The 15,350-nt window shown below is 38.6% G+C and overlaps 1 protein-coding gene across 1 annotated transcript; it reads right to left on the bottom strand.

Annotated features, from left to right (window-relative positions):
- Positions 1–744: 744 nt before the first annotated feature.
- LOC140933475 (tyrosinase-like) lies at positions 745–14,803 on the bottom strand. The gene is made up of 3 exons (XM_073383036.1): positions 14,339–14,803; positions 6,946–7,099; positions 745–2,290 (listed from the first exon to the last, which is right to left on the bottom strand). Exons 1-3 carry the CDS (start codon positions 14,522–14,524, stop codon positions 1,437–1,439), a joined length of 1,194 nt encoding a protein of 397 aa, XP_073239137.1. The 5' UTR covers positions 14,525–14,803; the 3' UTR covers positions 745–1,436.
- Positions 14,804–15,350: the final 547 nt, after the last annotated feature.

Here is a 15,350-nt window from a genome sequence, read left to right on the forward strand (position 1 = left end):
GTTCATAACAATCTTCATACTTACACCTGTTGTTAAGGTAAAATGAGCGGTTTTGCCAGATGTTGTTGTTAAATTTTATTTCGTTATACTGCTGTCAACATTTTTTTTTCACTGTCTGTCTCAGCACTTCAGAAACTACTGTAGAAGGAACACATTTTCTGACCAGTACTGTCAGTGAGTTTGAGGATCGACAAAGGTGAAAAGTAGCCCTTTCGTTATTAAAGAAATAACAAATTTTAACTGCAACAGGAAAGAAGGCTTAAGTTTGCAGCTAGTACCCGGATAAACTGGACGGTGAGTAACGTTTTCTTTTTTAATTTAATTTGTCCATTACAAATTACATTTTACAACTCTTCTAATTAGGGAAATACTTTCAAAAACGTAATTGTCTTGGCCATAGAGTGCAAAATGTACCTGAAAATTCAGCAAAAACTTCACTACCTTGGTTGCATTTCAAAACAGACCATGCGCTACGTCGAGAAGAAAACAAGTTTGAATTCTTCGAAGGACGATTTCTTGATGAAAAGCTTGCCTTCCTTCGCAAAAAGAAAGCTGAGCATTCTTTTGAACCTTTTCTTTCCATTTTTTGTCTTTTAACGGTGTATTTTTAACCTTGAAATGCAGAACCCTTGTCTTAAAAAATCTGCATGCTGATCGCGCGGCAGCCATTTGTTGAAAATGGATATCTGTCACTAAGGTTTCCAAATATGGTAAAAGTGAATATTCACGAGCATTGAACGCGAGTTACGTTTCAACCCCTTATGAGTTTCTGCTTTTATTTATTAACTTCTCTAATATTTCACCAAAACAAGGCAGAACGGAGATGATTCTATACACTGTAATTACAAAACTCTTCCTTATTGTTCGCTTTTAATACTGAAGTAACCAGTGCAACTTAAAGGTCACTATGAATAATACCAGAAAGGAAGACTGGTTAAATATGTATGTTAATGGTTGAACTATATACGTACTTTAATTCAGTTCATATGTCCTTGTTGCCAAAGTTCTTTTTGTGGGAAACAAACTGGAAAAAAGCTTGTCACAAGTGTCTAATCACGTCCTCAAGGGGCAGTATCACGGCTGTCAAGTTGATGTTGTTAATACTGTCTATTGTGCCTTCTTGTGTGCTATGGAACTTGACGTTAACAATGAACTTATTTCTACGCGACAAAATCACAGGTTCTTGTCCAACAATTATATTTCCCAACAAATGAACAGAAATGAATTTTTAAAAACTATTAGGCTAACAAGTTTTCAAAAACCCACAATAATAACAAAAAACAAGATAGTTTAGCCTGCAAATATCACAAGCTATTGAGGCGGGCAAAAACAAAGCCAAAAACTAATAGTGTAGTAATTGTAGAAACTGGCAAAACCACGCAAAATATGCTGAATTGTCGCGGTTGTAACATCTTACATTACCATTGATTTTAATCTCATTCCTCATACAGCACTTTTACGTCTCCAGGTAAGTGGTCCTCATCAAGATATTCCCAAGGATAGTATCCAGTCTGAAGCATAAAATCACTAACATTTGATAAACCTATTTTACTACCTTTGTTGTATTTTTTCCATTCCACCCAAAGTTTGTCGAGAAAGCTATGGAGAAGCCAAAATTCGGGACTGTATGGAGCCGTCTTAAAATCGGACAAAGTGGCACCAACACATCGATGATAAGTCTTGTGGTAACTATAAAAAATTTTATCTCTAAAGACAGTATAATTTGCTTCCCTGAGGATCTTTTTTGCTTGTTCTGCATTTGGTAGATTGCAAGAATAATTAAAATGTCTTTTTAAGCAATTTCCACCAGCAGACTGTGGTAAAGAGTATTCACCCTTTTTAAACGGACCATCCATCACACAATCGAAAGGAGAGACTCCATTACCTCCCAGACCGTGAGGACCTGGATTCCATATATCCTCGATCTCAGTGCCTCGTGTCCAGTGCGCTGCATCTTTAATCCAATCCCGGTAAGGAATTGTAACCCGGCAGTCGATCTGGCGAAGAAGATTTTCTAACTCGAGGACATACCATCTGTGCCAGGGGAAAAAGTTTTTCAATTGTGGTACTACGGTATGCAGTTTTCCTAATTTCTCATAGTCCCTTATATATCTTGGATCAGATGAAAGAAGTTTGAAAGCTTTTACGAAACGTATTCTTTCTTCAAAGCTCATTCTGGTAAACTCTTTTCGCACTCTGTAGCAAGAAACTAGTTTTCCACTTTTACATTCGCATTTCCTCTCACAGATGTCTCTAACGGTTTTGTTGTCTTCGCACGTCATTCTGAAACCTATGAGAAAGAATTCAACAGTCACAAGAGCATTTACTTAACATTTACCGGCTGGGAAAACTGGAAAAACGGGTTGGAAAATCAAATGGTTTGCGCCTATTCCGTTTGGGTAGCTTCAGAAAAAAGGGAGGATGCAATTTTTCTAGCCCTTTCAGTCTGTTCAGAAGATATGGATACACACTGTAGCCCTACCACGTGAAATTTTACCGTTTTCACTGCGGGTCAGCTGTCATCAAAAATTGATCTCTTTCAAACGAGTTTTTCAATTTTTAGCCGTTTGAGCTGAGACCTTGCACGATAATAGACCTTTGTATTCCCAACAATCGCATGTTTTTCGATTTTTGATTTTAACGGTTTTGGCGCAAAAATGACTTAATAAGACTGACAGTAAAATATAACTTTAAACTTATGCCATAAAAGGCTAGCAATATTGAAAGAGTACCCAGAGAAGTACTTAAATGTGAAAAAAGGTTTTGAAAGCGAAGATACCACATTCTAAAGATCAACAAGTTTCTAAAAATAGTAACAAAATGGCGGAAAATACGAAATTCACAGCTCAATAACTTTTCAACTAGGTAAAAATACGTTCCTCCATACTAATTAAGTGCCTTCCTCCTATGTAATGAGCGTCTCTCTACTATAATAGGCACAATACTGGGTTGCCTAGATTTGCCCGGTCTCTTTTAACCCTGATTGGCTTATGTAGAATCCTTTATGTGTTCAAAATAAAAGCGGGCATTTTTTGAAAGCGCTATCTTTCTTGCAATCGCTTTGCTAGGAAACAGTTTGTTCGAGTTCGCTTGTTTGAGAAAACGTTTATTCACTTTTTATCACCGTGGCTTTCGTTACGGATGTTACGGATGTTCGCGAATTTCAAGCTCTTTTGGACGCTTGTTCCTCGACCCGCGAATGGGAAATGTTCTATTTAGCGCTAAACATCTAATATATAAACAAAACACACACACATACACAAAGTGGAGTCGAAAACTCTCTATTTCAATTTTTTCTGACTATTACCAAATCGTTTCTCCTATCTATCTGGAAGAAATGAAGGTAGTTATGCGAGTTCACAAATCCACCGTTGCATACAAATTAGTTGATCTCTACAGTAAGGGAGCAACTTGGCACGCGACTAATAATTGCTAGCAATAAATTCAGACACGAGATATCGTTTTAAAAACGTTTTTAAAAAAACAATATCAAAAAGAGTCAAATACACAGCGATTTGAAAGGAATCTATTAAAAAAGTCAAAGAAGCAAGCTATCTTTTTTTACACTACGTTTTCCGCCTCAATGTTTTTATTCCCTCCTCCACAATTTTAATCTTTCCCCACCTCCTCCTCATTCTTGAATTCCCTCCTCCTCAATTCTTTTATTTTCCCTTCTCATTCTGTTTCATTTTTCCCCTCCTCTACAATCTTTTTATTTTCCCTCCTCAATCTTGATTTTCCGCCTCCTCCATAATTTTATTATTTTTCCTCCTTCTCCACCTCCTCATTTATTCCATATATTTTTCCATCCACAAATACGTTGACCTCATATCGACCCTACATCGACTCTAGACTCAACTTTTTTTCATCAAAGGCTTCGTGAATAGAAGAAATATATACAACCACCACCACATTTTTATTGTTTTCCCTCTACCACCACCACCACATTTCTATTGTTTTCCCTCTACCACCATCACCACATTTCTATTGTTTTCCTCCACCACCATCACATTACTATTGTTTCCCCACATCGCCACCACATTTCTATTGTTTTTCCTTCCTCATCCACCTCCACCACCTCCTCTTCCTTCTCATTACTATTTGAGTGTGGCCTTCTAGGCTTTATTTTGGCCTCTTTGGCCTTTTCGAGGGAAAACAATAGAAATGAGGAAGAGGAGGTAGAGGTGGAGGAGGATGATGAGGAGGAAAACAATAGAAACGTGGTGGTGGAGGGAAAAATAGTAATGTGCTGGTGGTGGTGGTGGAGGGAAACAATAGTAATGTGGAGGTGGTGGAGGGAAAACAACAGAAATATGGTGGTGGTGGTGGTGAAGGGGAAAATAGTGATGTGCTGGTGGTGGTGGTGGTGGCAGGAAAACAAAAGAAATGTGGGAGAGGGAAAACAGTAGAAATATGGTGGTGGTGGTAGAGTGAAAAATAGTAATGTACTGGTGGTGATGGTGGTGGTGGGAAAACAAAAGAAATGTGGTGGTGGTGGTGGTGGTGGTGGAGGGAAAACAAAAGAAATATGGTGGTGGTGGTGGTGGAGGGAAAACAATAGAAATGTGATGGTGGTTCTATATAGTTTCTCTATTCAAGAAGTTGTGTTCAAAAAAACTTGAGTCTACGGTCGACGTAGGGTCGATGTAGGGTCGATATGAGGTCAATGTATTTGTGGATGGAAAAATATATGGAATAAGTGAGGAGGTGGAGAAGGAGGGAAAATAATAAAATTGTTGAGGAGGTGGAAAATCAAGATTGAGGAGGATTGTGAAGGAGGGAATAATAACGTTGAGGCGGGAAACGTAATGTAAAAAAAAGATAGCTTGCTCTCTTTGATTATTTTGATAGGTTCCTTTCAAATCGCTGTGTATTTGACTCTTTTTGTCATTGTTTTCTAATAAAGTTTTTAAAACGATATCTCGTGTCTGAATTTATTGCTAGCAATTATTAGTCGCGTGTTTTAATTGATCTTTGTTATGTTCCTAATTGTTTTTATAATAACAAGTTAAGGTGCTCCCTTGGGGTTTTTACTGTTGAGCTGAACTAATTTGTATGCAACGGTGGGTTTGTGAACTCGTATAACTACCCTCATTTTCTCCAGATAGATAGGAGGCAACGGTTTTGTAATAGTCAGACAAAATTGAAATAGAGAGTTTTCGGCTCCACTTTGTGCATGTGTGTGTGTTTTGTTTAGACAGCCGATGTTTAGCGTTAAATAGAATGTTTCCCATTCGCGGGTCGAGGAACAAGCGTCCAAAAGAGCTTGAAATTCACGAACATCCGTAACGAAAACCATGGAGATAAGAAATTAAAAGTGAATAAAAGTTTTCTCAAACGAGCGAACTCGAGCAAATTGTTTCCTAGCAAGCGATTGCAAGAAAGATAGCGCTTTCAAAAACTGCCCGCTTTTATTTTGAACACATTATAGACTCTACATGAGCCAATCAGGGTTAAAAGAGATCGGGCAAGTCCAGGCAAACCTATTGTACCAATATTGTAGTGGAGAGAAGCTTATTACATATGGAGGAAGGCACTTAATTAATATGGAGGGACGCATTTTTACCTAGCTAGCTAGTTACTGACTAGGCACATAATTAATATGCAGGAAGGCACTAAATTAGTATGCAGGAAGACACTTATACATATTAATAAAGGGAAGGCATACAGAAGGCAAGGGAAGGCACAAAAACGGCGTAAAAATATAAGTGTAAGGAGGGCCCCTGTTTGATCTTTTCTCTGTGTTCGACGCCCCTTTTGCTGCCCCCACACAATTTTCTCAAGGACTTTTCCTCGCCTCGGGACTGATATCTAGTTTGTCCCTCCCTTAATAGTTCGCCTTATCACCCTTCCTTGCTGGACGCTCTTCAAGAATGTAATAATCACTAAAGATAATTATTTACCCACTCGCCCCTGAGAATTTTGCGGCAAAACGTGTATTGAAGCTAGTCGAACCGTTTCCTGGTCACTCTCTGGCTATGAAGGGATAAAACTTGCCACAAAGCCGTTTACAGGCGTCCACTTCCCGGCCTTCTCATCCAGATGCATATATTAGCTTGCGAAGTTTGGGCGTGCGCAGAAAGTTTTTGGGTTTTAAATGTTACAGGTGTAAAAGTCAGTCTTGACTTTTTCTTTTCGCTTTCTCTCCTCCCCTCTTCTTTCGCTTTTCTGGCCTCATTTCCTTTTCTTTTTCTGGGCATTTAGTAGGCTTCATTTCGGTGGGAAAGTTTTAGTGGGGAAGTTTTCGAGAAAGCGTTTAGGATCTTACGGTGGGTAGTGTAACAAGACTTTCATGAGAATCTCCGAGTCAACTTTCCATGTAGCCTGAGAAAACAGCCGATATTTGGCGACGCTACAACTGGTTTCCCCGCCAAATGACGTCTGAGAAACGAGCGCAGAAATTCCATACTGATGACGCGTCACTATCAAGATCTGGGTAATGCTTCTGATTAATCTTGCCACGTGGGAAATTTGATTCAACCAATCGGAAGCACTACCCAGATCTTGGGAGTGACGAATCATTAGTCTGGAATCTCTGCGCTCGTTTATCAAACGTCATTTGGAGGGGAAACCAATGGAAACGTCGCCAAATGTAAGCTGCTTTCTCAGGCCTCTTTCCATGTTTTTGTTGCCTTTTTCTCCGGCTTCCTTCATTGAATCGTGCTCATTTTGGCATGGTTTGAAACATCTCTTCACCTTCCACAAGTTAGCAGACAAAGTCGTCCTTGACCGTTAAAACTGATGATGTCACAGGCGGTAGAAGGAATTTGGATCTGCTCGGGTGGTTCAGGGGCGAATGGGTTAATGAAACAGGTCGGCTCACCCTCCACTAGTCTTAAGGAAGTCTAATTTCTGGATGAATTCCGCTAGGCGAATTTTCGTTCTGGGCAAACTTAACCTTAAACAATGTATCAATGGCAGTAAAAATTCAGGATTCAAACCTACCTTTATTGACAACACTTTTCAAGGTTTTGACGTCAAGATTAGGACAGGCATGTGGTGATTTCTTGAGAGTAGTTGCGGCCGTCAACACAAGGTAGCGATAAAAATACGAGAGGTTTCCAAGAAGACGAGGAACGGAAAAGCAATCAATTGAGTTCTGCAAAAATAAGATTTTTTAAGTCATAACTTTATTCCCTCGGCCTTCCCATTCTGACTGAAGTAAGTAGCCTGGTATGTTTACATTTCTTGGAAAGTCCAATGGACAGTAAATACCTCTTATTAGCTGAGTATGATTTAGTTTTACCTTTCAGAGACAGAATGCAAATGCGCCATATTAAAAAAGTATATTCGATCAAAACTAGGAGCACTGTAAGCTTTAGCTCGCCAATGCAACATTCGAGTCCTTTAAAAATTGGACACCGTGTCTAGTTCGAAGTCGCTTCCGTCTTTCGTTCGTTGGTCTTCGAAAAAAACACTGCTAATGAGAAAGAAACTTGTCAAGGTTAAAAGTTTGTTATCGTTTCAGTATTCGGCAAAACGTCTCTAATCTCTGCCAGTCCGGATCCATTCTCGTCTTCTTGAACGTGACCAGCGATCACAGACTAAAATTATCTTCTTCGTTAAGATTACGATTCATGCAGTTGAACCTTCAACAGTTCTTAAATAAACACAAGTTAAAATTTAGAAGGACGAAAGCAACATCCGAGTCCACAAGGTTAACAGACATATATAAGATAACTTTCTTTTAAACAATTTTGTTCGAGATAAAAAAATATCTATATCTAGAGCTGCAAAATAATCATTAGCTTTTGAAATTTTGGTCCTTATAGTAAGTTATGGACCGCACCCAAACTGACCAGTCGCAGGGCGAAAACAAACTTAGCCATAATATATAGATTTAGCCGGGGCTAAAAGCGAATCTCTCGATAATATTTATGGTTTGCTCAAATAAAATATAAGATCGTGTAATGTTAGGTGGCGAAGACAATGAGAACGGTGAAAAAACAACAATAGGTCTAATTAGCAAAAAGCAACTTTCACACGTGCAGTACACTTTTTTGTATATTTCATTGCCGTTGCTTTGCATGACTACAACGTGAGACTTCCAGAAACTTCCTGGTTACACGTTTTATGCAGAAAACGTCGTACGTGTTCTTGTTCCCTTTTTTTCACTGTCGCTCATTTTCACCCTGGTGGCCGCTCGCATTTCTCTTTTTCTCACCACTGCTACAAAATGTCATGTTGTTCCTCCAACAAAAAGTGTCTCCTTTGTTTTTCCTCTCTCTCGCTCTACCTGTTCGTCTCGTTGAGCTTCGCTTTCCTGTCCTCTACTTTCTCTTTTTCTCTGTCTCTCTCAGTTTCTCTATCTTCCAAATTTGTGGACATGACAATTAATCCAAGCTTAACACTGTAGACAACACGGATACAGAAACAATGTCTGCTTTCCGTTTTCGTCTTTATTGACTCTTTAGTTGTCTCTGCTTCACAAGATGCGGGTGGCCATACGATTTACCACCAAAATAACCAGCTTACATGTGGTAGGTTTACGGACGGTCGGCGTTCGTACGCTACGTCATAACCAAATTTTCTTGCTTCCATAGGTTACCAATTTCTCTTAGCAATGGGGCTCCACCGCGGGCGCTTCGCTCGCGCGGAAGCTCCGCTAAAATAATCAAAATTATTGCGCTGTACAGGTTAAGGCAGCGATAGGATCTCTTTATTTGACATATTCTAATAGAGAGGAGAAGTCGTTTTTTAACGTTTGGTAGCAAAATTTCTGGATCGCAAAAAGACCGTGGTCCTGCAAATATGACAGAAAGAACTATATTGACATGAATGACATGATAGCACCCAGGAGCACAGCGGTAGCCCATACATCGTTCGACAATCCAAATGGCCGTCTTCGTCAAGAAAGATGTGGTGATTCGGAAATTTTGCTATCATGATAACGTAACATTACATTTCTCCTCTCTATTCCGCAAGACAGCTAGATCGGCAATGCAATAAAACGGAGGAAACCGCTAGAGTACATGTACGCAGCCTTAACGAAGCTCTCTTCGTAGCTTTATTGGCATTGTTTATTTAGTAATACGGTTGAGAGAAAATTAATTGTCACTGGAAAAGAAAATTACATGATTGAACGACCCGAGGTAAATGCATGGTAACTTACTGGTAACTTACTTTATTAAAGATGCGGCTATAATCAAGTTTCCTGGCCCCAGTTGTTGAAAAAGTGGATAGCGCTATCCACTGGATCGATCAATCACTATTCAGTGGATAACGGAATTGGTTTCCTTTATAATTATCTGGTGGATAGTGCTGTCCACTGGATCGATCAATCACTATTAAGTGGATAACGGAATTGGTTTCCTTAATACTTATCTGGCCCCAGTTGTTCAAACGTTGGATAGCGCTATCCACCGGATAAACCACTATCCAGCGGATAGCGTAATTGATTTCCGTAATACTTATTGGCTGGATAGTGATTTATCTGGTGGATAGCGCTATCCAACGTTTGAACAACCACGGCCTGGTGGACAGCTCTATCCACCGGATCGATCAATCACTATTCAGTGGATAACAGAATTGGTTTCCTTAATGCTTATCTGGTGGATAGCCCTATCCACTGGATCGATCAATCACTATTCAGTGGATAACGGAATTGGTTTCCTTAATACTTATCTGGTGGATAGCGCTATCCACTGCATCGATCAATCACTATTCAGTGGATAACGGAATTGGTTTCCTTGATGCTTATCTGGTGGATATCGCTATCCAACGTTTGAATAACCGAGGCCTGAACTTACCTCCACACCTCTTTTCATTATGGAGTGATCAGACCGCAATTCTGCACTTTTCTCCAATCGCCTGCCGGTGCGGGAATTTCATGCTTACTCTTATTTGTATCTTGATGACGCTGCAAAATCTAAGTTCTAAGTTCTGAACTTTTAACCGGAGCACGAATCCTTAAAAATGAAGGAAAGTAGGTTTTGACGTAACCGGCTCATGGACTTCATACTAACCACACAGATGCGCACATCCAAAAGAGGCGTAATTGATACTGATTTTGTAGACTGTTTTTTTCTGTATGAGTCAAGAGCTTCTCTTGGTGTCAAGAATTGCGCGTTTGAACAAAAACATATATTAAAATACCAATACCAGTTAGTAGGAATATTAAACAGTCTTCCCAATAAATATAAAATAACTTCCAATTGCATCATCTTAAGTTCTTGCTTCTTGGGCTTTAACCGGAGCACGATCTAAAAAGGCAGTCGGTTTTCCCGTGATTTTGCCAACCACACAAATGCGCATGTCCAAAAGAAGCGTGATATTAATTTTGCACACTGAGATCTTCGCTCTTGTTGTGTTTTTTTCTCTGTATGAGTTATTATTTTTTCTTTTGTTTTCAAAAATCGGACGTTTAAACAGTGAAAATGATGTGAGTTATTTTCTGTTGATATCAAGAATTGAGTGTTTAAACAATGAAAATATCAATCTGTAATAAGTAGAAAATACAGCAGACTTTCCACTGACATTAACTAATTTGATAATCTGCTCTCAATTAGTTTCTTGACAGTTGCAGCGACATTTACTGCTAGCACTGATATTTTCGATTGGCACTATTTGCTTTATTTCCAGATGCTTTAGTTTTCATACCTGGTTTTCGGTTTGTTTGACGTTCAGGTTACATGAAAAAAAGGATAGTACATCTTTCATGATAAGAAATGAAACACAATTTCATGAACTCAATGAACTCTTGATTCCTTCCTTGTAATGTTCAATTTGATCCACTTACCGGCTTTGAATTTTTCAATGACGTTTAGTCGTACATGGACATTCAATATGCATGTTCGTTTACCGTATTTATTCGATTGAACGCCGCAGATGGAAGTAAAATTTCCAAAAATTGCCGCCCTCGAATAAACGCCGCACTTAATCAAATGAGGATAATGAGAAAAAACACGGTACAAGTTGGTAATCTGCACCATCCAGACAATTACGATTCTATCTCAGCAAAATAATTAATAGAAACATTGCAACCTTTGAAGTAAATAATGTTTAAAAACGATTTACTGCAACTGTTGTCAGTGATTTAAGAAAAGTGATTTCGAAACAAACGCCGCCCTTGAATAAAGACCGCATCAGAAACGCTGAAAATAAAATAAACGGCGCGGCGTTTAATCGAATAAATACGGCAGCTGAAAGGAATTTTTTTTGGATTTTTGGGTTTCTGAGTCATTCAGACATGATACTTGCTGACTGTCCAAACCATTTTCCAGATTGCAACTTGGAAAGCTTTTCTTTTTTTTAATCAAAAATATATTTATTATGAAAAATCTGACAATTTCCATAAAACAGTGGAAACCGATGTGGATCCGCGCCCGCTGTTTACAATTTTTTTTCCCACTACGCAGAAAACAATAACCGCATCTGCTTATCAGCGCATAGTTACTCATTTTGGCCTCATTACATTAAAGGCTCATACAGTCAAAAGTTCTGACGGTTGTTAAGTTAAGCTTTGATACTAGTTTGCTTGTGTCTTTTTTTTTTTCACTTTTGCAAATTGATTCACAGCATTACGTCAGATCAAAGATGGACCAATTGGGACTCTCGTGGGATACTGACAAGAAGTAAGTCCTTACCTAAGTACTGTTTGACCTAGATCTACAGGACCTATAATGTTTCATATATTAAATATTAAAGGCCAACCTTAGTAGGTCAAACTACCTTTTTTTGCTCTGTTAAAAGACGTGCGCATGCAGAAAACCTAGCATCTTAGAGAGGGCATAGTGACAGGTCGACTATTGTTGGTCATCACATGACGTCACTAAAAAAAAACTAAAAAAAAATATCAATCCTACCGGGATTTTACTTTCACGATGCATTAGAGCAGCTGAAAACTAATTTTCATACAAATTTTCGCTTCAAAAGGTTTCTTGGTTTTGTGATAGAGTACGCTTGAATTTCTAAGTTTTTGTGTGACGGGGCATTTACATGACGGCCAATAGAGCTGTCATGTAGGTTAAAAAAATAACTTATTGAAAAAGTATTAATTTAATGTTTATGAGTCTCTCGAAGAATAAATTCACGCTTTTGTAGCAAAACTCGGTAACAGATGTTTCTGCTGGTTTCCGTCCGCCATGTTGGAGCTCATTAGGTGAGTACCAGCATGGCGTCTCCATACAAATCCCTATAAGTTTGGGTAAAACAATTCTTCGGATATCTCGTATACGAAATATTCCTCTGACCTGAATCTTAGCGAGGGTCTTTGTATATGTACCTTCTTTCATTTCCCAGATTCTGGACTTTATTTATTAAACGGTTTTGATTTTTGTTTTGATCTATTTTGAATGGCGTGACACTGAAAACCAGCAATAATGATGAATCAGGGAATCAATAGATCTTGTAAGAAGTATGTATACTTAAATTTAACTATTTCCAATAAAACTAGGAAATCTATTTTGAAAATAGGGAAACTATGAGTCAAACAGGTTCATTTTCTCCAAAATTGGTTGTGGAACATGTATAGGGTGATCTTTTATTTCATTTCTTGTCCAGTTACTAAGTCTACCAATGTAACATCACAGATTATGCCATGTGCTTGTTCACTAAAGCTTTTAGATGAAGAGGTTATAGTGTTGAATTACAGAAGTAACTATGTTGTTACATCCACAAACATTATGTTCGTTTCATTAACTGAGTCGATAAAGGTAAATATACCACAGCAGAAACAGTTTGTGGCAAAAGTATTGTCCGTAGCCTTGGGCTAGTGGAGCAACCCGCTTGGCTAGTATGTTTTAATTTATTAGGAGTTGTCCTACAGGCAAACAACATTTGCTAAGATAGAGTAAATGTTGGTGTAAAATGGGGCGAGGCCTTAGGCCCCCACCACCGTTCTGGGCTAGTAACTATACTTTTTAAATAAGAAAAAATTTCAATCTCACCCTAAAAAAGATTCAAAGGCTTTGGTCACTTTGAGCACTAGCCCTTAGTGCCAAAGGGGCGTTCAGTCACCCTTGGTTAACTTACAGAGAATAGGAAACTAGGCAGAATTCCCACACAAACGAACGATGACTTCCAATTTGATATTCTGCTCTTATTAGTTTTTTGACAGGTGTTGCAGCCAGTTTACTGCTAGCACCCCATTTCGATTGGCGTTATTTGCCTTATTTCCAGATGCTTTAGTTTGCACACCTGGTTTTGCTTTGCTTGTTTTTATTTATTTTTTTTTTTTTTTGGCGTTCAGTCGTTAGGTAAAAAAAAAACTAATCTTTCATGATAAAAAATAAAACACAATTCGATTCTCTTGTTTCTTCTTTTAGTAACTGGAGCAACTGAGAAGCTTTGAATTTCAGTTTCACTGACGTTTAGTCATAGACTTTCAATATGCATGAAAATTTAGCTGATTTTAAATGTGAACCTGTATGTATAGTCAGAATGGTGAGGGTTTTAACTGACTGCTAGTGGCTTGTTATCCTCTGCGAGGATTTTGTTGAAAATTCCGAATATAAGCCCCCCAAACCGGTAAAACAAAAATCCCTTTGTTAAATCGCCCCTCCAAATATAAGTCCCCCGGGGGCTTGCACTTGGAAAATTTCCCTCAAATACAAAGTAAAACAAAGCAAAAACGGTAAATTTACTTCCAACTATAAGGCTAGCCTAATCGATTTTGAAACGCAAGTTTCAAATAATTAATAAGGATACGTATAAATGCTGTTCCACCACAAAGGTGCTGTGACAACTAGCTTTGATGGAGAAAAATCAACTCTGGAGTGAAAATTCAACCGCGGAAGAATTAGTGTAGCTCAGGCAGAAGAGCGCTTGACTGTAGAGCGGAATGTGGCGTGTTCGTTTATTTTCATTCATTTCCCCTGGATTTCATCATACATTTACTATAATTTTACCCTCGGTAACTCGAACCCTCGATAACTCGAACCTCCCACTAACTCGAAGTAGTTTTTGTTTCCCCTCAAATCATTTTTATATAATTTACCCTCGCTAACTCGTACCATGTTTGAGCCATTAAAAAGTCAGGAAAAAACAGTCTACTGGCAGCTTTACTTCTCAAAACAGTAAAACGCATGCTTTATTGAGGCTATGTTTTGTTACGTAACACGTTACGTTCGGATTTATAATCTAGAAGCATCTTTTAATTTTCCCTTGACATTTCTACAATTATATGTGACTAAAATGTTCACTGTGTATGAAAAACTGTTTTTTTCCTTACTGCCGGCTATTTTCTTGGAGCTCCCGATAACTCGAACATTTTTCGATTTCCCTTGAAGGTTCGAGTTATCGGGAGTCGACTGTAGGCACTTTCCTGCTTAATGCATCGACACTGAAATAGAGTGATTTTTTTTAAGGTACTAGAACTAGGCCATAGACCCAACCTTACCTGCAGCGAATCACACTCCTTTATCAATAGATGGTCATTTCCACTTTCGATAGCTTCCAAAAGCCCTAGTGAATGATCCAAACATTCTTGAATCATCGTCAATTGACAAAGTTGGTCTCGCTCTGAAGAAATTCTGTCATCTACTAGGCAAAAAAACACTATGAAGAAAAATTGCAAGTGTAGCATGTTTGCCTTCGACTAATTTCACTTTTTAATTTCGTTAGCTGTAAAACGAATAGCCAACTCCTTCTTTAACCGGTTATTCAAGTACTCTCTTCACCATGTTCATTGCATTAATATATGATGAGAAAATGATTGATCATGATTGAACGAATGAAATAAATCAACCTTTTACATGCCTGGCATAACGACAGACATCTCAGACCTATTCTTTAGCTATCAATTATTGGCTAGGACATTTTGATTCGCCGTGTGTTTTTAAGGCCCCGCGCAAACGTATCCGGATATTTTTGAATCCGTAACTTTTTCTTCCCGGGATCAAAAATTTCCACGTCCACTCGTACCTGTATTCAAATCAAATTTGCCCGTCCACGCGCATCCAACACGTATCTCGATACACTCTAGTACGCAGGACTCCTCTAGGGACGGCGACGGCTACGAAAACGTCACTTAAAAAGTGAAGTCGTACTTCTTCGAACTTTTATCTCACTTATTCCGACTCGTTCATCGTCAAATGTTGGCAAATTTGTTTGGAGTTGAATTTTAAAAGACTATATCAAAGTTCAGGAAAAGAAAGAGAAGGTCGTTGTCTTGTGTTCACGTGCTTGACACAACGTGAAATGAGGCACGTTCACGTTGTAGTCGTGCAGCGACGTCAAAGAAATCTACAAAAAAGAGTGATGCTCGTGCAAAGTTGTTGTTTGAATTCGTACTTCTTCGAACTTTTATCTCACTTATTCCGACTCGTTCATCGTCAAATGTTGGCAAATTTTTTTGGAGTTGAAGTTTAAAAGGCTATATCAAAGCTCACGAAAAAAAAGAGAAGGTCGTT

Source organism: Porites lutea, chromosome 4 (genome assembly GCF_958299795.1).
Source record: "Porites lutea chromosome 4, jaPorLute2.1, whole genome shotgun sequence".
NCBI classification, from domain to species: Eukaryota; Metazoa; Cnidaria; class Anthozoa; order Scleractinia; family Poritidae; genus Porites; species Porites lutea.